General features: G+C 33.0%; 2 protein-coding genes and 1 long non-coding RNA gene across 13 annotated transcripts; 1 reads left to right on the top strand and 2 right to left on the bottom strand.

The window, feature by feature from the left end:
- Positions 1-248: 248 nt before the first annotated feature.
- On the bottom strand, positions 249-22955 carry Ent2 (Equilibrative nucleoside transporter 2). 11 transcript variants are annotated; one of them, XM_069041201.1, is made up of 11 exons: positions 22646-22955; positions 22419-22590; positions 20104-20177; positions 4272-4391; positions 2971-3197; positions 2785-2924; positions 2587-2732; positions 2300-2532; positions 1110-1463; positions 858-1060; positions 249-805 (listed from the first exon to the last, which is right to left on the bottom strand). In XM_069041201.1, exons 4-11 carry the CDS (start codon positions 4336-4338, stop codon positions 679-681), a joined length of 1497 nt encoding a protein of 498 aa, XP_068897302.1. In that variant the 5' UTR covers positions 4339-4391; positions 20104-20177; positions 22419-22590; positions 22646-22955; the 3' UTR covers positions 249-678. The 11 variants fall into 11 exon arrangements, with proteins under 11 accessions (XP_068897302.1, XP_068897309.1, XP_068897304.1 ...); XM_069041208.1 differs by having other exon boundaries at positions 1110-1231; positions 1283-1463; positions 22419-22950; XM_069041203.1 differs by lacking the exons at positions 20104-20177; positions 22419-22590; positions 22646-22955 and adding an exon at positions 14403-14591.
- On the top strand, positions 3449-13953 carry LOC138125755 (uncharacterized). Its single transcript, XR_011157521.1, has 3 exons — positions 3449-3589; positions 3646-3870; positions 12501-13953. It is a non-coding gene; the product is annotated as an uncharacterized lncRNA (long non-coding RNA).
- A 1188-nt stretch (positions 22956-24143) lies between the features above and the next one.
- Positions 24144-26411, bottom strand: LOC138125739 (NADPH-dependent diflavin oxidoreductase 1). Its single transcript, XM_069041197.1, has 5 exons — positions 25961-26411; positions 25659-25910; positions 24808-25606; positions 24532-24758; positions 24144-24474 (listed from the first exon to the last, which is right to left on the bottom strand). The coding sequence occupies exons 1-5, from the start codon at positions 26233-26235 to the stop codon at positions 24249-24251; spliced, it is 1779 nt and encodes a 592-aa protein (XP_068897298.1). The 5' UTR covers positions 26236-26411; the 3' UTR covers positions 24144-24248.
- Between the last annotated feature and the right edge of the window lie 255 nt (positions 26412-26666).

Below are 26666 nucleotides of genomic sequence, written 5' to 3'. Positions count from 1 at the left end.
TGTGAAAAAGTGCGGCAAAGGCGCTGCGGTCGCTACATGCACACTTTTGGTTAAATTTATTTCTAGAACGTCTATCATGGACATTATTATATAACACGTTAATGTCACTCATTTAAACTTTAAGGCGATAAGAATGTATGAATAAATATTTTTATTATGCACTATATGTAAATATATATATTTATTTTGTATTTTAGATGATTATGATTGCATTCCATTTATTTTAGATATGTAAAAGATAAACCAAATAAACACCAAATGAACTTTATTCAAAGAAAACTTCAAATCAGACAACTTAAACTAGCGAACTATAAAATCTAGTGACAATCTAAAACTTTAATAATTACGATCAGTCTTGCAAAATTGTTATAAAAATGCAACACTACAATAAAATGTTAAATAAAACAAAAATTTTGGTTTTCTTAGAAAACATTAAAAAATTGTCTTTTAGAAGCCGATGGGATAACACTACACAAATAAAAATATGTAGGTACTTTAATTTGTTAGTATGTACAAAACTGAGTTCACAAATTCATAAATTAGCATATTCTTCGGAAGAACTACGATTCGGGATCTCACGAAATAATATTTCTTTTTCTCTATATGGCATATGACAGAAACTGCTACCTAAAATTGTATAGATAATTCCGTTTCCGTATCATATACCAAACACTTTTGCTAGTATTTGACATGCGAAATTATCCAAGGCCATAAGAATGTCGATAAAATTCCAGTAAAAATACCGGTAATCAAAGACGCAGCCGCAAACATTCCTGCTGTTGACGCATGTCTTTCTTCGACGGTCCTAATCACAAAACAAAACATAAATCTAGCTGAATCGAGTTACTGTAACTCACCTCGGCGTGTACATCATAGCAAGTGAACTGAAATAACCACTGGTCAATCCCATTGTAACAGCAACCACCCAGTAGACCCAATCGTTCATTATATAAACCGGTATGTGTCTGACCGCTCCTTTCACTTGGTAGTTGCAAAAGAAGAAAAATGGGATGTATAAAACTCTCAGTGTTACAAAAATCCACAGATATTTAGGGCCAGGCTGTAAACGATTTTTAAAATGGTGCCAATTTGTGTAAAAATCGACTCACCCAACAGAATAAACTTGTTAAATAACTACCCAACATTGCGAATAAATTAAAAGTTAAAAAACATGTCACGCCTGAGTAGTACTCATCGCTCACGAAGAAATCTTCATCGCTGGGTTTTATATCTGAAAATTGTCGTGTAAAGTGGAAATCATCGTCAGAGAATCTAGAATTACTTGCGTGGATTGCTGGGAAAATCGACAGTGTCACGAAAAACACGAAAAAAACGTTATATAATTGGGGAAGGGATTTTCTCAAAATGTATAAATACGGTATTCTTTGGCTTCTTCCTTGTTCCTGTTGTTTCCTTTGCTCGGCATTTGTCTTTTCTCTCAGTTCATGATGTCGGTAGAATCGCTAAAAATTTTCAATTTTACAACAGAGATGATGACGGGCTCAAAAATGTTTTACAAGTTAGTTCAAATTTGTAAATATGTACTCCAAAAACAAGCTGAACGTATCAAAAATGATTTTCTTTTCTCTATTACAATTTAATTAGGAATGATTGTCACAAACACTAATTTCAAATTCAGAGTGCTTCCATGTTTAAATTTAAATTGCATTTTAATAAGTGTTGATTCGCGAGTATTTATCTAATAAACATGTAATGGGATTTTAATATTCAACTGAGCCCAATAACATCCCGCATTAAATCATTTCTACGGATGTGCTTTTAGGTCTCTTCTGAATTTTTATTTTGTAGAGTTGTCAGACAATCGCACATTTAAAAATAAAAACTTGGAAACCAGACTTTCAGCTTTAAAACAGTGTCAAACATCATTTTAGGTATAATTTATTTAAAAAGAATAATTTTGTTTCTTATTTGAAAAAATTGCTAAAATCATTTGAAGTTTTGTTAGAAATAGAGTTCGTATAAGTAGCAACATTTTTCAGTCAAGTCACAGAAAAAATCGATGTAACTGACCACGAGGAAATAGCGTAGGTATCTCACAAGTTATTTTTATGCAAAGAGTAATACTCAAAAGACTGGTTCATGCTTTAGGACAGATTACTGGAGGAGTAAAAATACGACAAAATTTGTTTTTTTTTTTAAACGGCCAATTTCGAATAACATTTGATTAAGTAAATGCGGTAGGGCAGATTTTGGCGGGAAATCTGTGGTACACTTTTGACGACAAATACTGAGAGATACTAGATTTTTGTATTTGCTAAGTAAATATGGTGTTACTTACGTTGAGGGGCAGGGCAAAATAGGTATCAAAGCAAACGAGCAATACAAAAAGCGCTGTAATGAAGTAGTATATGGCAGCCATTTTTTTGTTCGACGTCATTGTACTAGTTAATAGCGAGACCACGGCTGTAAAAGTCCCACTAATGTTAGAGCCTAAAACCACAGCTCCGGTATATTTGCCAGGCAGTTTGGCGGCCATGCCGAAAATGGTGTTCTGATAAATGCCATTAGCCACTGCAACAGAATTAGTGCTATACGCAAGAATCTACGCGAAACAAAATTACTTACTATTCAAAATAACTACGCAAATCATCGTAATCCAAAAAAATGGAACTGGCCAAGTGCTCGTATCTATCATTGCAAGTATAACTGTTACTATAAAAACAACTACTGCAATACTAATGCTCCAAACTATCCTAGTGGTCAAATTACCACTAAAATGGGACCGTTGAAAATGATCGTTTTGGGAAAAGTGGTGCTACTTACCCAATATGTATAAAAATATTAAGCCAATTGAAAAACACATTAGGAACTTGGGCCGCGAAAGTAAGATATTGCATAAAATTCGTCACGTACGGTGATTCCTCGCCGGTATATTCTTTCGACAGCTTGTGATCTGTAAAATACTAGAAAAAAGTGTTAAAGTGAGTGTCTCGTAGCTGACGCAGGTACCTTATCGGCAGTGATGAACATGTTCCAAGGCATTAAAACTCCAATTCCATGGATTAAAAACGTTAAATACACTAAATTATATTTGTCTGGAGGCGTATGTATTTGCAAACTGGCATCATCCATGTTTAAATTTTTAAAATTCAGTTCGTCTTCTGGCAAATTGTTTTCTTCCCAGGATGGCTGCAGCTTAACAGGTTGCTGCGACCTTCTCTCACTCTCCTGATCACCTGAAAACGATTGATTCAATAACTACACGCTCTCGTAAAAATTTCTATTACTACTAGTACAACACTGGTAACCTTTGAAAACTCCGGACGACAGATCAAGATCAACAGAACCATCAGCAAAATGCTTTCATTTCATTACTGACCGTTTTATATATTACTTGCGCATAAACATATTGATGTTCCGCAAATAGATTTGTTTATTATTCAAAGGTGATGCACAGATGAGTTTGACTGATACTTCTTACGCGGAAGAGCACTTTAACGAACTGACCCGTAAGAAGCTAGTTTGACTGCAGGAAATGCACCACTTAGTTTGAAGAATGCGAAAATGCTCCCGACACGCCAGGAAAGGTAGCAATTACCTACACGTCCAGTATAATTTACCCATTGACGTATGTAAAGCAGGTTTTTTATAGATTAAAAAAAGAATTACACCAAATTATTTTAGGCTTGACGCGTAATGCCACCAGAAAGTAAAGTTCGATTAAATTTGGGACAACATTCTGATTATTTCAATTTGCTATCATAATTAATTAATTCTCCGGAGAGGTTAATCGGAGCGATCTTGGTTGGGGCAAGAATTGATAATGTGTCTGACGTGAATGCCAAATCAACAACGTGGTGGGCCCAACTTGCTACTTAGAGCACAGCTATAATAAATAATAATTAATAAGTAAGTATAATAAAATAAAGTACAAAATCATTGTAATTTGAAAAGAAAAAAAATTACTTATATCTTCATCATATTTCAAATGAATGCACTCAACTTAATTGGTATTTTTTTTACAATCTTGTACCTAATTACTTACGCTCTACACTAAAAGAAACATACAAACAATTTTGTTAATGAAGAGATGGTCACGAGCGAGGTATTTAGAAAGGTCACGTGTTCTTTTACATGTTAGAATTAATGTTACTGCTGCGTCAAAAATTTCGAACCTTTTTAGAATCGGAAACATATTTTGACTTTGAAAAAAACACGGGGTTTTGTTTTTTTTTTCAAAAATTAAGTTTTTTTTTTTTAAGCCAAATTAAATCATTTTTTTAAATTTGGAAAAAGTACAATGTACTTACCTTGTTGCAAAGGCTGTACGACTCCATTGTTATCGCCATACGCATATTCTCCCCTTCTGTAACTCATTTTTCCTACTTTAGTCTTCTTTTCTTCCCACCTCTAATTAATATCAGTAAACCCTGTAAACAAATCTTCAATTAGTAGTTATCAAGTGCACAGAAAAAACGGAATTAGTTTTAATCGCGCGTTTTAATAAACGGCATCGGTATGGTATAACATTTCTACAACTTTATAATTTTGACTCACAAGGACGAAAAATTTCAAGCGTGGTTTGAAGACCACGTGTTATTTTAACCTAACTAAAGCGTCGCTTAAAATCGTTATGTATAAATAGACTGCGTGAACAGCACCGTCACCTTTCTGTATTAAAAAAACACAAGAAAAAAGTACAGTCAAGAATAGATATTGTTATTTCCGACTTGTTCCGTCTGTTGACTCCTGGAGTTCCTCTGTGCTTGAAACTGAAGAGGCGCTTTTGCTGCTGTACAGTTTCATTGTGACGATCAAATAAATAAATTAATTGAACACTCACCGAGCAAGAGTTCAATTGATATCGAATTATGTAGCCGTTGTAACAACTTTGATTTTGACAATCAGAAACGACTTAAGCTAATAAAAATCAAGTAAATTGGTGAAACGAGCTGTATGCGTTTTGAGTTGTTTTGCAGCACAACATGTTAAAGTAAACTCGATGTCCGCGCTAGCTCGTCTAATTTCCTGTTTCAACGGGGGAAAAACGATATGAGAGTGACATAACTTCGGTGTTTATGTGTACGAGAGGAAGTCGTTGTTGCACACTGGTGGTTCTACTTAGGGAAGGGTTAGATTGGGGACCGATTAACTTATTGAAGCAGCCGACCGTGTTCCCAGCCTCCATATCAATTTTAATTAAAATTTCAACAGGTCCATAATGCGAAGATTAAAGGGATACACACACATTACAGCCGCTGAAATTTTCCCAAAAATTTATATTGATGCGCACTTTCCAATGACTAGATAAATATACCCAACGGTTTAATATTATTCGAAGGAGATAAACCGAAGCTGTGTAAATAAGTTTGCTTAACGCCAAGCCATGTATGGCTGGTAATAATCAGGCGGAATTTTTGCGATTAAATTTGGTCTGGGGACTTTTTTTGAAACTTGAAACGTGAGGAAACAAACGATTCGCAAATGATTTTTATAATTACAAAATGGTGTACTTGTTCTAAACGAAACTTTTAAATTGCACTACATTACCTTATATGCAGTGTAGGTAGTAGATTCGCAACCTTCATGCGATAAGTTGACAACAAATGAATAAATCTGCGTAGAACTTACTCCAAGTGATTTGTTTTACAACTTGCACTATTATTTTTTGCCATTAAACCGACGAAATGGTCCATCACTTCACAATTACAGTAAAAAATAATATTCTTTTTCTATGTTAATTAGTGTTTTTATGGTAAAATAAATATTGTTATGTAATTTTATGTCGATATTTTTCCATTGGTTGACACAAAGTACTGCCGTGACCTAATAAATAGCATGAAATTTGAATACAGCATCTTCACCGTTCAGAATTTTTTAATAAAATAAAATTTCCTTCTTATTGTTTATTCTTATTTTCATATTATGTACGTACTGTATTTGAAGTTTTCACTATTTCTGTAAAAAATATCGGGGGAAACACAGAAGGGACGCTTAAACATTTCTATTTTGCCGAAGTTTTTATATTCCACATGGATTGGTGGTAGGTGCTTAATTCAAAACTAGAAACTCGGATGTACAGTTAATTTCAAAATTATCGAGTACACCTCAAAAATCAAGAAGTCGATTTATTACAGCTTTTTCCCCCATGTAAAGATGCCTTTTTGAAATTTGAGCGTCATCTTTTTTATATAGGTTAGGTAAGAGTGACAACATAAAATGTCGCTGATACTTTAGAACACCATAATATTGTCTGTTTTATCCTCTGCACGATGCTCTTCGCGATGTTACAATCCTGGGCTACCCTCCGGATCGACCACCCTTCTTCTAATTTGAAAAGAATGAGCACTTTCGCGTTTTCGGTTAGATTAGGCATTTTGTTTGTCAAAATTGACATTGATCTTTGACAAAAAATGTAAGTGCATTTTACACTGTAGAAAATTAGCTGTACTCTATAATTTTGAAATTAACTGTACTTGGAGAGAAAAATTATTAAAAAATTTTAAAACAAGACTGTATCTGCGAATTTAATAAATGATTTATGAACTGTGGAGTTGTCTGATGAAACTATGGATCGTGTCATACGTCATCAATTTCTGCAATATAGTGAAACAAATTTTATATCTACCTAAAAAAAAAAAAATGTTTTTTGAAACCATTAATTGTGCATTCGATGGAAACAATCATCCAGACAAAGTAAAAACATACTCACTCGTGAGCTGCTTCAGAAATAGATTTTTAAAACTTCCTTGAAATTGAAAATTGACCGTAATGAAAATTTTTCTGTATTGAAAAATTTTAGGTTTAGTGTTTTTCTCTAATTTGCCTTTAAAACAAAATAAACTGTTTAGTATTACCTATTTAATTTTGTCCAATTCAAGTTATGCAGCTTGTACTATTGCGGGCAAAAAAGTGGGACATCAAATTTCTCTCAGTTTTGAAAAATTCGATGTAGTTTAAGCTTTATTGTCATTTTTTTTGACACTATTCCAGCTGACAGTTTAAAAATTTATTTTATACTCCTATTTTCCCTTTCCAAATGCCCTCTTCTTTTGATAAAGGTAGATTTTGATTGGAACTTTGCTTTAAATAAATATTCACTACGTGCTTACTTACAATCATTCCCTACAACCTACAATACTTAATGACAACGTCAATCAATTCAAAGTAGGGTTAGAATCAGGTAAGGGTTATTTCACATTAAAAGTCAAGACAATGACGTTGATGTCCCACTTTTTTTGCCCGCAATAGTACATACTCATGAGAGACAGCTCAAAACCGCACTCAGCTGACACTAAAAGTACAGTTTACTACTAAATTTGACATAAAACTTGCCAGAATAATGTTTCAAAATTCCGTATTACAGACTCTTATCTTCATTATGAATAAAACAAAGGCTTTTCTTTACTCGAACAGTTAAATTTTAAACGAGAGACGGCTAGTTCGATTCCAAAATTCGATAGACAATGCGGACGTCACCTGATGAATTAAAAATAAATGACTTCTTATAAACTTGGCATATGGTCCCAGAAAGCTTTATAAATTCTTGATCATTCTCTTTGTCTGGGGGTTCTTGAACTTTATCAATCATTAACTCGACTAAATTTTGATAGTAAAATGATAAAAATTAGTGCTGTCCTACTTGTTAAAGTCCTCATTCAAACTGGAAAAAGTTATTAGATTCATGATCATTTGCTGATTATTTTATAGAAATCAGTTGCATGTAATTAAAGAATACATACTTCAAAGAAACACTTGTCTCTAGGATAAAACCCATACTACATAGCTACGCTTACGAGATAATTTGTTAAGTCATAATTATGATGTTTCTTATATGGGATGCTGCTTATCAATATTTCACGCCACGAATCAAATTTATTATTATTTTTAAATCTGGAACATACAATTTATTAGATAAATGCCTAGCAAATTCATTTATTTTAAATATGTAACTGTAAAAAGCAGCGATTTGATTAACAATTTTTTGCAATTGTATAATCAAAAATATATTTATCACTCTGCTACAGTTGGAATATCTCTGTAACAATGCCTAACACTTTGAACTTCAAAGAAATAGTTGTGTCCAGGATTTGGATAACTAGCTGCCCAAGATAATTTGTGCTGGTCACATGCTTCCAAAGTGGGATGCTGCTTATCAGTACTTTAGACTTTGGGTCACCATAGTTTATATTTATATTTATCTCTTAATCTGGAAGAAACAATTTATAATATAGGGAGGGGCATCGGTACGCGGTACGTGTAATTCTTTTTGTTAATAAACAAGGCTGTAACAGTTTCGTTAGTTTTCTGATATTAACTGATAATTTACCTGTAAAGTTTTTACACTAAATGAATCTGTAAGTACCTGCTAGTGCATCAAAGCCTGGTGTAACAAGTACAAATTTTGACTTGGTTGGCTAAATAATTCGCTTTTTTATTTAAACGTAAACCAGATGATTGCTTTATGGCAAAATGGTCATTCACTAGTAACTGACCGTTTTGAAGCCTCTTAAGTATTTACAGCTTTGCTATAAAATTGACAGTTCGCATCGTCACCCAAATTTACGACAGCACAAAGATTATTTTCAGAGTTGAAATGTAAAATTACGTTTAATTCAAAATCTAATTGGTGTTTTTTCCGCTGATTTCGTAAATAATTATAGGAAGTGAATCTGGGTAGGTCAGTATAAAAATCAGAATTTGACTTTTTGCTTGAATTTTTTTTTTTTTTTGGCTTTGTTTGCATGTGAAAAATTATCAAAATAGTAGTTTATTTAATGAGTTCGTGCGTAAATTGGGCCTTTTTTGGCACGAGTGGGCCATTTTAAAACGCTAGTGAAATGAGCGTTTTAAAGGTCCACGAGTGGGCCTTTAAAGCACTCGTTTCACTCGCGTTTTAAAGGCCCACGAGTGTTTTGGATTCAATAGTTAATTGAAAAATAATAAATTAAAATCTCATCACCGCACTTTTCACCTAAAAAATGACAGTGACAGCGACAAAACTGACAGTTCACATGAAAGCGGCAAAAACGTAATAAGATGGGCATGGCCTACTTCGACTACAATCATTTAGAATAATCCTGTACAGTTGCGGCCGTTGAAAACTCAGACACTTTGACAACGCCAAACATTTGGCTTTGTAAATGGTATTGAAAGTGACGTTTCTCAAAATGTCACTCAAACATTATCCACATTAATTTCTCTCGCAATGGCTCTTACACTCACACCGTCCCTCAGTCTAACACATTTTTGCAAATCAGATAATTGCGGCATTTCAAAAGTTACGCGCGATTCTGACCTAATATGTCAAATACTGACACTGACTTTATAATCCTTGATGAAAATCCTGTTTACGCTAATCAAATTTCGGAATTTATACAGAGTGTTTAAATCTTTCCTGTCTGAGATTTCAACGGCCGCAACTGTACATATGTCATACCAAAGTTAACCTGATAAAGCCGTAATTAAACGATGCAAATTTGTAAATTTTGTCTTATGTGATTGTCATTTTTGTCACAGTTTTATTTGTCCATCGACTGTACAGGGTGATTCAAGTTTTACCGCCCGAGCGAAAACACTCACTTCTAATCGAAACATTCTGTAAAAATTTCAAATTTTTTAATGAAACGAGTAAAAATTTCCATTTAATTCAATAACCGCTACATTAATTTACATAATTTTTCACTGAGAGTCCTTTCAAACATTGAGGAAAAATTTGATGTCATTAAAATCATGAAAGCATCACCGATTTTTTAAATAAATGGAATTTGATGTTAAGTGCAAAATTTAGCTATGATTTATTATTTAATTGGGCGGTCACATCCACAAAAGAGGTTGACGTGGGTTATTTATGATACCCTTTAGGGACTAAAGAATTTTTCAGCAATGAGATATTTATTTATGACACTGCAGTTGTAAATCTTGATAATTTTTTCGCTGTTAATGTTAAAATTGAAATAATTCAAAAACTAATCCTTTTCTTTTGATGCAAATTTCATAAATATGTTCTTTGAATCGTGAATTATGAGCGCACATGGAAAAAATTTTTTTTTGCTCAAAATCAATTTTTCTATTTTTATGGCTCTGAATGAAGTGATACGAGAAAATTGATTGCATACGTTTGAAACCTTATATGAAGGGAATGTAGCCCTAAAGTTTCGTAATTTTTACTAATTTTTTAATGGGGTTAATCGTGCGGGCGGTAAAACTTGAATCACCCTGTACCTTACCAATACCCAGGTAAGTGTGAAAATTTTTATTTAATTAGAAGTCGCGATTTCTCGTATGCGCACAATGACGTCATTTTAATTTTTTTTTGTTCGACACTGTCAGAATTTGAGAATTTTCTCCTGTGTGAACGGATTTTGATAAATTTGACAACTTGTCAAAACGAAACGTCAAGCTAATTTTAAAGATTTTCACCGATTTGGAAACCTTTAAGAGGCTCGTCGAACAAAAAAACGTTGTATTCAACTCGTTCTTGTGTAATTTGGGTTTTTTTTGGCACTCGTGAACCTTTAAAACTCTCGTTTCACTCGAGTTTTAAACTGGCCCACTCATGCCAAAAAAAGCCCAAATTACACACAAACTCGTTGAATAAACTACTATTACAGTATTAACCATTTTTTTGCAGATGTGGGTAGATTATCAAATTCTGGTTTATGACCATGTCCCATATGTGACCTTTGGACTGACAGTTCCTGACATATGATTTTAAAAGTGAAAACGAGTGACAGTGAAATAAAATGTTTATACCGAAACTCATCATTAGGTTATACTCGTACATGGTAAATAAAGATCGTTATGACATAAATGACAATAAAAATTCGGGTTGCTATTTAAAAAAATGACAACGACGGCTCGGAGAGGGATGTAAATATGAAAATTCAGCTTCAGAGGAAAGAAAATATTTCCATTATTCCAAACTTTTGGTGATCACTGTTAGTGTATACATCAGTGATGCATTTAAATTTATCTTCAAAGTAGAAAGTAGGCGTTGAAGAGTCGATTGTGAATGGACCACGGAATAGATCACGGATCAGCTGTTTAAATCTAACCTCATTTTTTCCGTTTGTGTTTTTACTCTACAGGGGGACGAGCTGGTGCGTTCATAATCGACTCTTCAACCCCAACTTTGAGGAGAAAATTAAATGAACACCCGATATAATTATTAATTAAACTATGAAATTTGATGGACCACTTGATGTTCTCTATGATGACACTTAATTATTAATGTTTTCTAAGCATTGTCAAGGATTAATGGAGTAATGGACTAGAAAGATTTCTGAAGTAGTATACCTAATTGTCCCTGGGGTCAACTAGTACATGCAAGATAACTTTTCACACAAAATAAATTTTACTCACAGTGTCTGATGTAACATATCAACATTTTAGCACGAATTATACAACTGTCATCGTTTTTTGATTCGTGGAACTTTTGTATGGTTTTTTTCATCACCATAAGCGGAAAATTTCGCTAATTATCATGATTTGTGTTATTTTATTATCAAAAGTATATTCATCGGCCTACCATAATCATTAGCATAACAAATTTAACCGCTAATAAATAAAGCGATGACGTTGGAATATCTGTAACCCCTTTTCCTCATTACTTTAGCAAAATTTTTGTTATGATATAATGATAATATGAAGTTAATTATTTTAACTGTGTAACACAAGTAGGTTGGGCGGTATTTTGAAACTTCAGAGAAATAATTGTCCCTGGGGTCAAATAGTACATGGCTACAAGATAACTTTCCGCATAATATTAGTCACGTGTCCGATGTGAGATGTTCTTTTATCAATATTTTAGGCCACGCATCTTATAACTTTTACAGTTTCGGCTCTACACAGTTTAGAATCTCATTATATTTAGTGACAACAATAGACTTTAATTACCTGAACAAAGAACCGGCAAAAACCTAAAAATTAAATTAATGTATCATATTCATAATGTGCGGTCAGTAAATAACTGAAATGGGTCAATCGTTATAAAAAGCGATTAAATAAGACATATCAAGATCAAAATGAGTGTGAAGATAAGGGTTTCAAAATTATAAAATTATAAAAGTGCATAGCGAATGTATGATGTCGAATAGATTTTATTGTTGCATGATGCATCATGTGGTGCCGAACCCAAATGACTATTTGAAAAAAATAGTGGGTTATTCCAAATCGAAAAAAAAATTTTTTGAGCACCCTTTCCTAATTTTTATTTATTTAACAAAATTGCTGAAAATTGATTCACCCTTGTAATTTAAAACGTCATTTACTGGAGGCTTATAAGAGCTACAAACCTGGGCCAGGTGTCACGTTAAAGCTACACATATTCCAAAAATGATCTAAATCTATCAACGTTTTATGCATTTAAATGCTGATATGAAGGAACCATACTTTCATTCTGTTGAAGGAACCTTAAAACTAGAACCAGAACCTGAAAGCCAGTTGGTTGGTTATATAAACCTCCCAAGATCGTGAATTAAATCTGAAAGGTTTGAATAACGTCCAACAATGTTTTCTTAATTTGAAACTTGTTCCAGTTATTACTGACCATACGGCGAAGTTCAAGTATAGCAACTGGTCTTTGACTTTTAACCGAGAAAACAGAAAGAAAGAAAAAATGTCTGGGATTTCATGGAAAAATCAAGTGAAAATAAAATACATGACAGTATTCCTGAAATGAAACAAACGGGAATTGCTAGCTCTAGACATTGTTTCTAAATTCAAATGATAATTTACAATTTCCTGAAAGATTTTGTTCAGAAGCTGTCATTGTGGTATTGTGCGGAGTCATCATCAGACACAGGAAAACGTGTCTGTTTGTCTCCAGACCACCTAAATCAATTTTAGTTGATTTAAGTCTACCTAAACGAAAAGCTTTGTTCGATTTTCTCCGTGATTCACAATTCGTTGAGGACCGCGAAGAGACCATGGACCAGAAGGTATGGGTGGGATCAAGGAAAATGGGTCTTTACACTACGATGGTCTTTTTTTCACAAAATGACCCTAATGGGCGGGGGGTTTGTCAATCCCGACTATTGTGAGATCATTACGCGAAACAACCAATCGAAGAGGGTGCAACTACCTTTTTTTGAATTTGAAACAAATCTAAATTACGCCCTAAAACTAAACCAAACAAATAACCCAATCAAAATGAAACAACTAAAATTAGGTATTTACAAAACTCAATAGTGTTAGATTTTGATAAACGCAAAAAATGCATATGCAATCATTTTTCAACTTTAGGAATAATCATTTCGTTTAATAAAACTTCAAATATCCAGCCACCACCGTTAATTATTTCAATTATCATCGGTCCTTAAGTTAAATTTCGACTGAAAACTTCGGATTTTCGTAAAAACCTTTCTATTTTATTTTAATAAAAAAAAACTCGTTCTCTTTCAAAGCAAATGTGAGATTAACAATTGAAAGGTTTCAGAAACAATGCGAGTCGCTTGATACTTATTGTTGGGTATTCATCTGAAAAACATCACTACCCCAAACTCATCATCTTTATAAACGGATCGGGACTTTCAAACGTCTACAATCACAGGAAAAACTTATGTAGATACATACGTTCTTTTTACCCTGAAAGATGAGGGACAGCGAAAAGAAACTGAAAATTGGGAAATAGCGATATTCGATAACTGTGTGACTCGTCAAATTTCTAAAATGACCGATTCCGTTATAAAAGTATAATTTTTCTAATTTTCCCTAAAATTATGACTATTAAAAAATATTTCCAACGTAATAGAAATGGTTTTGTGGGTAATTAGTTTTGTCGTGGTATTTATTTTTGATTATATTTCCAAGGAATTAATAATAATCCAATTAATGATTAAATTAACATTCTAATTGAAAATGCATAAATGTAAGTGCACATTTTGAAGAAATTTTCCACTCCGTTCGTCAGTATTTAAGCGTTATTTCATTATCAACATATTTATAAGTCTATTGAAAACTTTAGCATAACAAATTTAACTGCAGCATTACTTTACAATCTTTACATTTTGTTCCTCCCTGTCCCTGTGTTTCCTAAGGCAACTTCTTTCGCTCAATCGTGAATGCAAATTAGAGTACCTACTTAATTAATAACTGTCTACGAACTTAATTAAAATTCGTATCAGAGTTCTTTAATTAAAAAGAATTTGTAACGTTAGTAGCTATTACATATTTTAATTCGATTACCTGCAATAAAGATATGGGATAAGACAGAAGGCCATAACTGCGGTAAACACATTAATACGGTACACGGCATTAAAAATCGATAATTGGATAATATTTGGAGTCGCAATGATATGACATTATTAATTTGTGAGTTTTGGCGCGAAGTAACCATCCCCCAAACCACCTTCTTGGTTGCAGTCACCCCTAATTCATCCCGCCCACTTTTATTATTGACGGCAAACGACAAGGTTAGAATTTCAATGAAAACAACTTACATTCTTCTAAATGGGATCTCCGTCACTACAACTGACACTATCGAAATTTAAATTCACCACCACGCATTTTAAACACGTGCTTTTCGCATTGATAAATTGGATACGCACAGACCACTGCAACGTACACACTACCACACAACCGTTAGACAGCCATTACCATTTTCTTCTACCCCACCTCTTATTGTCGTTCCTTGTCACTCATGGGAGAAATTTTCAAAGAGAGGGATGAATAAATGGAATGGAGCGAAAGCCAGGTGGGAAAAATAAAGGCAAGCCCAATGGACTGCTGTTTAGAAGGCTGGAAACGGACGGGAGCGGATAGTTAATGCGCTTTGAAGTTTTATCGAAAGTAACCACGACCTTTTTGTTCCGACAACTTCTAATTTCTGGTTTTTAATGACAGCATTCATTAAATGTTTACAAATCCATAAACAGCTTTATGAAGGGTTAGATAGTTACGAATTTTAAGTGGTAAGGTAGGAGACTAATTAGTATTTTAATTACTGGTGGTGAGTAATTTTTTTAATCTATAACTTAATCATAGTGGGCCGTATGATTTCCCTTTCATTAAAGTTAAAGAACGTCGTTAAATTGTTTTATCTCTGGCTAACATAGTGCTTGGCATATACTCTCACTTTGTCTAATCAATTATTTAGCTAATGAAAGGCTTAACGAATGGGAAATCATACGGCCCAATGTTCTTAACATTTTAGGAAACCTTGACTGAACTTTAAGCTACCTATTTAGTTTTTTCCAAGTACCTACCTACTGCAAGTAGGTATGTATAAGTATTTTTTTCTACTTCCTTCTTTAAAGTGTCACATTTTGCACTGACAAATAGAGTATAAAACGTCACTTTAAAAACGATTGTTCATTAGTCACAACTTGGTGTCCATTCGGGCGTTTTCGGGATATTAAACACGCTCGAAGTTTCTTTAAACACGGCTTGAATTTTTTGGACATATTTAGCTCTAGATCAAGTTGGTATTTTGACGTTTATCAGTTTCGCATCCGGCGTGAAAGAAAACGTCATTGCAGTGGAATAATTCGTTGTATTTTTCAAATATGGACCTGAAGCCACCAACAGTTTGTATATCCTGAGAAATATATATATTCCTATTTGGTATGTTCATTTAGTTTGTATGTTTAAATTAACGTTTAATAAAAAAGTTGCTTGTTTCGTTTGTGTTCCATTTGTTAATTTGGTCGTAGAAAAAGTATAGTACCTATTCAACTCGTTTATAAACTTCTCTAGACACTTGTTTATTGAATACTCGCTCCGCTACGCTTCGCTCGTGCCTAACATAAAACGCGTGTCTAAAGTGCCGTTTATAAATCTTGTTGCATAATATACTATTATTTTATAGCGTACAAGATTCACGTACAAAATTACTCTAAAGCAATTTGATTAACGTTTATATAATTTTAAAATATCGGTGTGGAAAACCGTACAAGATTTCCATGTTCCAAAATCATTTTTAACAGGAAAAGTTTTAGTACAAGGGTTTATAATGGGAAATAAACAGAATTTGTGATACCTCACTCTTGATCAGATTTTTATTTAGACACCCTGTAAGTTAAAATTTGCTCATATTTTCAAAACAGCTAATCCGATTTGTGCCAAAATTAATAGGTCTTGAATCTTCATTAAAAAAATATTTTCCACAAAGACAAATATTCCAATCGAAGCTTTTTTGCAGAAGTTATCGTGAACGAACTATTTTTCTTTAGGTTTTGAGTAAAGGTCGATTACGACTTTTCGGGCCCATCACCGTTCTACGAGTACCTACTTAACTATGTACTTAAATAGATATAATGTAATAACAAAAACTATCCCACCTCCACCCGGCGGCACGGCAATTTTGCCGGAGTACATACACTATTACGGATATTACTATCAAGTAATAGTGCAGTGCTTATCAACATAATTACTGGCGTCTCCCCTCCGCATTATGACTTTGTTGTGTATTATGTTCTGTGTCAATGTTAAGGAACTTCCTCACGATTTGACATGAGTATAATAATATACCTTTTTGAATTTCAACTACCAATGTGTTATCTAAATCCAGAATTTTTAAATTTTTAAAAAGAGGTACTATTCCCGTTGCTGAAATTACAAGTGGTAAAATCGAAATTTTTTCTAAACACCAAAGATTTCTCATAGCAACGGACAGCTCTAAATATTTATTAATTTTTGTGTTATATGTCTGTGTTATATTATGTGAATTTGGAACAGCTATATCTAAAAGATATGCTTGCTTTTGTTGTTTATTTAAAATTATAATGTCTGGTCTCTTATGCTTAATATGAATGTCAGTTAAAATTGTTCTATCAAAATATAACTTGTAACTTGTCATTTTCCAAACAACTTTCTGGTGTATAACTATAATGTGGTTGTGTATTCTTTAATAAATTGAATTTAACAGCTAAATTCATGTGTATAATTTTAGCGAATATATCGTGTCTTTTTTTATATTCGCTTTGAGCCAAAACGGTGCAAGAAGAAATAATGTGTTCAATTGTTTCCCCTTCAGTTCCGCAAATCCTACATTTATCAATTATCGATTGTAAACCGCATATGTGTTTTTTATAATTTCTTGTATTTATAACACGATCTTGTATTGCAAATATAAAACCCTCCGTCTCAGGGTGAATATTTGATTTCTTAAGCCATGCATGAGAGGCCTGAATATTAACTTCTGGTTGTTCCAGTTCTTTAAAGTATCTCCCATGTAAAGACTTCTGTTTTATATTTGCTATTGTGTCAGGTATATTTGGCTTAACAATGTCTGAAATTATATTATCACTTAAATTTAATTTACAAATATTATTAATAACGGTTATTATTATTGTTTTTTATACAGAGCGCCCAGAAATGTGGTAGCAACTTTTACACAAAGTGTCAGAAGATGGCACTTTCGAAAAGCCAAATTTGTTCAACCTTGCAACATTCAATTTTTGAATTTTTTCAAAAGAATATGTTAAGGAGGTTTTCCGAACAATTTTTACCCCCGGTTTGTGCACCAAAATTTGTCGAGATATTGCTCGAAGGGTTGAGTTATGCATTGAACATAATGGTGGTCAATTTGAACATTTTCAATAAAATTTAAATTTGAATGTTTTACGTTTGACAATTCTTGACATTTATTTATCTCAATTTAGATAGCGACGTTGCCAAAAAGGTCTCTGTAAAAAAGTGTCATCTTGCGGAACCAATCGAAAAACCTGCTACCACATTTCTGGGCGCTCTGTATACCGGGACATTTTTTTAACTCTGAACGTAGTCCATACTTATTCCCTATGTTCAATTTTAAAAAACACAGATCAATGCATTGTGAATTGCTATGCAACCAACTATACCGAACACCAGAGATTTTGAAATAATGTTAAAATACATATGTTCCGATTGAGGGAATTGGTCTATCATGTGTTGCATTGGAAATGTCACGCACATTTCTAATGCTCTGATTGGCATAGAATAACTGCATTATGTGTATTTCTTCTTCAAACAACTTGACCATTTTGTTAAACTGTCAAGGACTTGTTTTCGTTACCTTGGTTACGTGATTACATACATGCATTGACCTGTGTTTTTTAAAACTGAACATAGGGAATAAGTATGGGCTATGTTCAATGTTAAAAAAATGTCCCGGTATGTATTGGAAGTCATTTAAGTATATGAATTTGATGCAACTTTTGTGCTTGGAGATTTTTACAGATTTCACCATTATCTTATTTGATTTTATTCGAAATTTATCTTTATATACTTACTTTGGGAACGAGAAATTGGAACTTTAGCTTCTTCACTTGCAATGGATTTAGGGTAGGTTGTAAAAATATTTTTTGTGCTGCCGTAGTTGCAATTGGCATTTTAAGTCGACGATGAGCGTGCGGCAATGGAAATGAGAAAACTCTAGTGCTGCAATGGACAAACAAGAAATCTAAGGCAAGAAAAAATAAACTAATTGTGGCAAATCAAGTATTACTAAAAGACAATTATGTCTCTAATGTTATAAAACAAAAGGTGCTTCGTAAATATTTAAAAAATGCTAAAATGTGTTAATTTTAGGTTTGGGGGGTTTATTTATAAAAAATTCGGTTGGTGACCTTGCAAGCTATAAAGTTGCGTTTGATTTGAAATTCCAGCACTGACAGATTGACATTTGACATATTTAGTGCTAAATTGAATACCAACATAATTTTGTTTAAGTAATATTTATTATGTTAATGATTCAAAAATATGTTTTATTACAAAAGGTAGCACAAAAAATATTGTATGGTACTCTTGTGAAAACTCCATTGCTTTACTCACTCACATACAGCGCTCGACTGCGCCTCGCGCCATATTACCGTTCGTAAAGCAATGGATCGTTTTCAACACTTGTAACATAAATAACTATTTCAGCCTCCGTCTAGAAACACAAGCATTTCCCTGCCTAGGCAAGAAAATCGACACAGGAATTTTTAATGAAAGATTTTAAGTTGGCAGCACAAAATGCCAGTGTCATGCGGCATTTTTGTACAATTTTTTAAGTATAAAATATTGATGTCGGGCAAATTTGTATCCTTTATCGCAAGCTCTACATTGTGTATAGCAGTAGGGGCCGAGGGGGGTATCAAGCGATGGGTTAGGAATAACAGAAACGACGACGACGCTTTTGAATATTTGGGGAATTGGTTGATTTTTGTCGTGACAGTCGCTTCTTGAATCCTTTATGTTTACAATGGAAGAAAAATAAATTCCCTATCTGGTAATTTTTTAAATTAATTTAAAATAATTTAAATGACCATATTTTGCTTTAAATAAATTGTCGGCCGAAAAAATTTTGTGTATTACACGGCTAGAAAATGTTTTGCAAGTGCTCGCACTTACAAAATGGCATTTTCTAGCCTTATGATACAAATAACTATTACGACTATTAGCATTTCATTCGAGGAGGCACAAACAATCTGCATTTTTCCGATATTCGGCATCCCTTTTTAATAATTCGCAGGTATACTAGACTAGCACGTCGGCAGGCAAAAACTAACCACTATCGTAAATCTTCATTATTATAATCTTTACAACCGATCCTAAACTCATTCCAAACGAAGAAGCTAAAGTTCCAATTTCTCCTTCCCAAAGTATACCACTATACCTTCTTCTACATTAGGATGCCTTTTCGTCTTTTACTTTTCGTGTCACTTTGTTGATAATCTCAGTTTCTTGAAACTGAGTAGGTACTCAAAATTGTTCATGTAATACAAATTTAACTAATATCACTGGAATGGTTTGTGAATACTTTTTGGACAAACATTTAACATTTAAAAAGGATTGCTGAGTGTTTCGGTTTCACACAGTAGAAACTAATCATTTAGCACTAGATATACGATATACACATACACCATTAAATCATTGCTTTAATTTATAACGTCAGTTAACCTGCTTTAGGGCAACAATTTTGTACCTTATTTATTTAAAATAAATGTAAAGCAGTTGTAAATAAAATATTCTGATTGTTCTAATTTATTAATATTTTAAGATAAAATCATAAGTATTAGTTTAAAAAAAAAAATCGGAGTGACAGTGTAGTTCATACGCTAGCAGCTGCTTACATCCAATTGAAAATAAACAGAATTTGTGGCAATGATTCACTTCTGATTAGAATTTTACTTAGACATCCGGTACTTCAAACTATCGATTAATCGTTATTTTACTTACCTACTTTCTAAAATACTTATCCAAATAGTTATCTAATCAAAGTTAAGCACCTACTCTCGAAGCCTTCAAGGGATCTGCAAAATAAGAGTAACAATATGTAAATCATATGACTGTTTTTCGGTGTTAATAAAAAAAAGAAACAGAAGAGAACATTCTACATATTTAAAATTACAGTAGATTCGCGATAAGGTGAACACTCAAAATTTTCTACAGAGTATTCTACGGGTCATTATAAATGTTTATAACAACTAATGGGCGTAGCGGCGCACCTAAAGCATAGCGCAGAGCCACCTAAGATGGTACAATCATTTATAATGACCTGTATAAGGTGAACTAAACAAAAACACTTTTTTCTAGCGTGACTGCCCTTTTTCGCGATTATGGTGTTGCTAAATCTACTATATGTGTCATTCGAAAGAAGAAAAAACACATTTTTAAGACTCTCAAAAATTCATTTTTCGGTATAAATACACAAAAACCAATAAAAAAGGCAGAACTTCCGAAAATGGAGGCAGTATGGTTTTTGAAAATGCGGCGTAGACAGTTGCCACTTTCCGGTGCAATGCTAAAAGCAAAGGCAAAACATTTCAATGGTTGCATTGCAGCTTTTAACACTTGCTTACTTTGGACTAAACAAAATAGCAACAATATACAAGATATTCTAGTTTAAAAAAACTCCACGAATGTGCAGTTCGCAAAATTTTGCGGGGTATCTACTCGAACTCAAATTAAAATAACGCATTACTTTGAACGCCAATAAATGTAAAATATTAAATAAAGGGTTCCACGATCACATTTTGCCTTATTTTTTTGATCTTGATAAGGTGAACAAAATTGATAAGGTGAAAAGGGTTCTGCCCGTTGTGCCTGAATTAGTTCACCTTATCGCAGGTATATAATAAAAACAGCCACTTTAAAAATATAACTTTTTCTTTCAAATACCCATTCATTAAACAAAAGTCAAGAAATTAAAGAGTAAATGTACAAAATTTAAAAATCAAGGTACCAAAATAAACAAGAGAGAAGTATTCATTCGTCAAAACAGTTTGATAATAATAATATTATAATGTTGCTGTGGAAGAAAATTTCCAAAGACGATTTAGTGTTAACCTGTGGTGTGGGATTTTTGGAGATAGAATGGACTAGTGGGTCCCTTTTTTATTGATAGCAGTCTCAATCAAACAAAATATCATATTATTTATTATCAAACGAAATAAGCAATTTTCTGGATGAGATACCATTAGCAGTGTTTCATCAGGACGGCGCCATACCACATAATGCACGCATGAATTTTGTATTTTTAAATCATTTTGGTGAACGATGAATGGGTGCTCATGGAGCTATTCGATGGCCCGCTAGATCCCCAGATTTGAATCCAATGGATTTCTTTATATTCATTGGAAACTTTGGAGACAATGTTTATTTGACCCCACCAGGTACCCAAAAAGAGTTAAGAAAAAAGATAGTGCGAGTATGTCAGGAAAAACCCCGAAATTTTTTACTGAATGCAAAGGTGGGCACTTTTAGAAGGTATCGACAGAGTCTGCAACAGCATTGAGGAAATTTTGAGCAACTAGAATAGATTTTGTATTGTTTGCAAATTTGATTAGGTACTTCATTTTTGATTTTCAATTTTTTTCATTTAAAATACATTTTTTGTTTTTTCTTTTAATGTAAGAATATTCAGAAGAAGATGCTTTATAAGAACGAGTAAAAAAATATATAGAGTGTAATTTGAAAAAAAAAGTTGGCTATCGTCTGTCAAAAAATAGATGTCGAAAAAAATATCGAATAGGATAATAATGAAGTGGTTTTCGAACTATTTCATTTGATGTGTCATTTATTCAAATCGGATAAAAAATAAGTAAGATACAGCGTCAAAGGTTTTTCGTCAGTCTCCCTGTATATAACAAGATAAAATTAAAATGTTAGCGTTAGGTATTTCAGCAATTTTTTTTATTGCGTTGGAGTTTGCCGATTTTCTATAATTCTAGTGCATATGTCACTTCCGTGAAGTCCTCTAGCTATATATATAGGTAGAATACAGGGTTATTATACAGCGCGATCAACAATGACTGAGTCTGTTGGCAATGAAACAATTGAAAAGTAGGTACTGGTATTTTTTGTCTCGTAATTGACACTGACCGGATTAACTTGAGACATTAAAAACATTTTTGATTATGGTTTTTCTAAAATGAAAACTTGACAGCAATTAACATGTTGTTAATTGTCCTTCGTGTGTAAACTCACTGAAAGCAAACAAATGGCAAATCCTCAAAAGACTATTAGGTACCGAAAAGTTTAGGTATACTTACATATTCCTAAGTTGTTTCTTTCTTGAGTTTGGCAATAATCAAAAAAAATAATGATTTGACATCACCAAGCAGTTAAGTGCTTTTCACAATTTTGTTGTTGTCCTCAATTGTACTACATATTTTGAAATCTCCAAATCCCGGCTTTAAAATTTTTATCTGCGCATATAGATACCTAAATATAAAAACAATAAACATAATGATACTGCTTTAAAAAATTCCGAACAAACAATATCACTCAAACGCCTAGTTTTTTCTTTTTCTAGTATCACGTCACTTAATTCAAATATGATGATAGTGTATTTAGTAAAAAACTAATAGTCCATTTGTTTCTTGTTTTGGCCGCATTTGCCACACAAAGAAAATGATGCGTAAGCAAATTTGCATGATAATGATACAATAGTACTTTTGTTTGTATTCCACCCACAGTACTTCGTAATAATAACCATAACTTCCGCACTAATTTATGTATATTGTTACTCAAAGCGATACATTTTTTCAAATTAATGCGCATTAGTAAATCGAACTTCAATCAGTTGTGCAATTACGCATTATATCTAGGTGTAATGCATTTATCTTTATCCTGTCTATCTAAACAGATTTAATCTGAATGAGAATGATAAACATTCGGATTACTCATAATTCTATGACCAACTACAAACTCTCAACTTTGACTGACTCTCTCTCTGACTCTTGCTTTTATATTCATACTTCTACATTTCATTAAAATTAATCACTTTAATAACGATCAAATGTTTAATCTTTAAAACATTATTCCGTCGAGGCCAATCGACTTTACTAACCGACACCTTTTCTGTTAAAACCAATTCGTTTCGAACAATATACAGGGTGAGCAACAAAAACTGTTTCAGTTGGCAAAAAAAAAATTTACATAAAATTTTCAAGACTGTGAATTGTACCTATTTCGGTTTGTTTTATTGACGTTATTGACACCTGGTATACATTTCAAATTTAAACGTCTTGGTTTTTGTAATCTTTTATTAATAAAATGGTTTTGTCGTTGGAACATGACATAAAAGTCACCAAAAATCACCAGAATTTATTGCCAACTCAATCAGTACTTGTTGCTCACACGGTATTAGCATTCACTCATAATCAAATACACTTCTACATTTTCTTATGATTAACATATTTTTTTCCCTACCGGTTAGAAATGTAGGCTGTGGATACCTCATTTGAGGTGAGAAAATTCAACTTTCTCCCTAAGGTAAGAAAGTTAATAATGAAATGTTTATGGTAAAACTGTACCAAAATACAAATGTAAAAAGTGAAATAAGTTATTGATAAATGAAAGCCAATTCAATAAAGCAAGTTGGTAGATCAATCATATAATCTGGAAAATAAACAGATAAGCTAGGTAGGTAGGTACCCTGTTTATTTCAAATTTTCGAACAAACGTCAAATCTTCAAATGCGATGACAAGTTAATTAAACAAATAACCCAGCCTACTATTCAATTCTCAAAATTTTCGTTTTAATCAGGAATATAACCATCTTTTTTTGGCTTTTTTCAACGAAGTTGTGCCGGTAGGGAAAAAAATAGTATTCAAACCTTGTTAAGAAAGTGCCCTTGCAGACCTTAGGGACTTACAAACCTCACCTACGGGTCGGTTTATAATCTTTGCCTGCGGTCTGCAAGAAAGCACTTTCTTACCTTGGTTTGAAATATACTATTAACGAACTTATAACGACAATTTCAAAATTTGAATAAAAAAAAAGGCTTTTATTGTGTAACAAAATGTAACTTATTAAATAACAACACAGCTAAAATTTTTGCTATAAAAAATCGGCCTAGATTATGAAAAAATGACGGTCAAGACCAACATTCCGTTTGATACTTGTTTTGCTTCTCCATCGTTTCTACGAATTTTTCGGCGCTCTCTTTGTCCATGCCGCCAGCCTTTTCACAAACTTCGACGAACGCCTCTCTCACTGCTTGCGGCATCAATTTGGCATTACCAGCGATAAATATTAGGCCACGTCGTTTCAAAAATTCCCAAACTAGATCTTTATGCTCCAAAATTTTATGCTGGACGTACCTACAAACAATTATATTATTTTAACACAACATGTAAATCCATCCTCTAAAGCGTTACACTTTATTTTCTTGATCTCTGGAGTACGCCGGAATTAAATTTAATTTTCCTTCCTCTTGTAACTGTAAGAAATCATTTTTGCAATGAAAATCAAAGTTTTCGCTGCGACATCCGAAGAATAACAAGAGATTTTTACTAGAGGCTGAACCTTCTTTCTCTCTTTCGAAAACGAAATTTCGGAAGGGGGCGACACCTGTGCCGGGACCTACCATAATAACCGGTACATCCTGAAAGTCACTTCATTACTGTCAGCTAACATGAAATTATTGAGCTTACAGAATTGGAAGGAAATCTGAAACTACCCTTCTTTAGCGATGCAGTTACCTTATCACCAGGCTTCAAATCGGCTAAATAATTCGAACACAGACCGAAGCGCTCTTTTATTAGTTTAGTTTTATATTTAACAACAGCTAGCAAAATATGAATTTCATTTTGATGCATTTTACAACTACTTGCAATAGAAAATTCTCTGGGTTTAATCGGAGGAAAAATTTCAAACAGCATCTCTTTTGTGATATTTTTTGTAGCATGGGGAAAATCTTGAAGGACCTCCACAATATTCCTTTTAGGTCTGTTGCAGTAACTGTAAAGATCATCTTGTCCTTCGGCAGTAGTAAATTCAAGACATTTCTCTTTTTCCAATTCGCTGTCTGTTAACTGAGCGAGTATATTAAAAGTGTGCCTTCTTGGTATTGACATTAAATCAAAATATTCTTCACAAAGCTGCTGAAATGACAATTCTTGCTTCAAGAATTCAGGTACAGGAATTTCTGGATCATTTTGTGTCAATTTTAATGTACTATCAAAATTTAAATTGTGTGATTTTAAAATGTTCTGAAAAGCTTCCACCTGCCAAGGCAGATTTTTAGGTCTTAAAACTACAACATCTCCAGGACAGTATTGCTGACCGTCAGTTTGTAATTTAACTAAACGCACATCCTGAAAATGATCAGGATGGGTCGTTCTATAATTATCAATAACAGTTACTGTAAAATCAGTTGGTTTCCTAGTTGAATAATAAATTGATTGATTTTTAGTTAAATTATCGACTAAATTTGAAGTGTTCACATTCCAACTAAAAATTCTCAATTATGATTGAATTTTAGACAACATAATGATTCTGTTACCGTGGAGTTATGGTAAAATTCTTTGCTAATGGTTGAACTCCATTTGGCAACGGATGGATTAAGAGTAAATTGGTCCATAATGAATCAATCCAGGGATCAGCTGCTGCATCATATCCCAGATCATGTTGGTCATCACCCAAACCCAAAGGGATTAAAGACTGGGCCCCTAACTGCAATAACCGCTTATGTAATCGTTTTGCGGCAAAATTAAATTTAGTATAACTAGAATCTCCCAAGCCCAACACTGCATATCTAAAAATAGGTTAAGTTATTATCCCAACTTGATTAGTATTAATTATTACTTTAGATTTGAGAGAGAGTCAGCGGGAAGATTTTTTCTTAAAAGAAACTTCCAAAATTGCTTCATATTATCTGGTTCTTCACCTTGACCAGTTGTTGAACATATAAAAATCACACACTGCTCATTAATTAATTTTAAAACATTATAATCGTCCATAGACTTGACGCAACTTTTGAAATAATAACGTTTCGATTCTCGCCAAATCCTTTCCGCTAAATCTTGAGCATTGCCCGTTTGTGAACCGTACAATATCACGATTTTCTCATTTGTAAACATGTTAGTCGATAATTTTAAGGTAAAACTAATTCAAGAGTCACACGTAAAATACTGACATGAGATAGAAATTACAGCAAATGTGTTATCAAAAATTGATACAGAAAAATCCATTTATTGTAATGGACTTTTCGCTTTTCAAATTTTAATTTAAGTTAACCTCTAACCTCATGCTTTTGACATTGAGATGTTATTTGCTTCATGTTGGTACACCGTGGACCAAAGTTACCAAACTTGTAACAAAGCGCGCTTGACATTTCAAAATATTTTACTGTTTCAGTTTAAAGTTTACATTACAAGTTTGGAAAGCGACAAAAACCTACAAATTGTAACAATTTGAAGATTATTTTAGCTTTAGTATAGTACCATTTTTAAAATTTAAACACTTGATTCTTTATTATTTTTCAATAAAACTAGTTTTTCTTCTTAAAAAC

This window comes from Tenebrio molitor, chromosome 3 (assembly GCF_963966145.1).
Source record: "Tenebrio molitor chromosome 3, icTenMoli1.1, whole genome shotgun sequence".
NCBI lineage: Eukaryota > Metazoa > Arthropoda > Insecta > Coleoptera > Tenebrionidae > Tenebrio > Tenebrio molitor.
Note: the sequence above shows the minus strand (reverse complement) of the source record. Positions and strands in the feature narration are given on the sequence as shown.

What these genes read in the sequence shown, in the direction of transcription:
- Ent2 (XM_069041201.1), bottom strand. Translation starts at nt 4,338, where the DNA reads ATGAGTTACAGAAGGGGAGAATATGCGTATGGCGATAACAATGGAGTC. An exon ending in CGTACAGCCTTTGCAACAAG is followed by an intron (nt 3,198 to 4,271) that starts GTAAGTACATTG and finishes AATCGTTTTCAG; the next exon opens with GTGATCAGGAGAGTGAGAGA. An exon ending in TTGCGTAGTTATTTTGAATA is followed by an intron (nt 2,533 to 2,586) that starts GTAAGTAATTTT and finishes ATTCTGTTGCAG; the next exon opens with TGGCTAATGGCATTTATCAG.
- LOC138125739 (XM_069041197.1), bottom strand. Translation starts at nt 26,235, where the DNA reads ATGTTTACAAATGAGAAAATCGTGATATTGTACGGTTCACAAACGGGC. An exon ending in TCAGATTTCCTTCCAATTCT is followed by an intron (nt 24,759 to 24,807) that starts GTAAGCTCAATA and finishes AGTGACTTTCAG; the next exon opens with GATGTACCGGTTATTATGGT. An exon ending in AGAGATCAAGAAAATAAAGT is followed by an intron (nt 24,475 to 24,531) that starts GTAACGCTTTAG and finishes AATTGTTTGTAG; the next exon opens with GTACGTCCAGCATAAAATTT.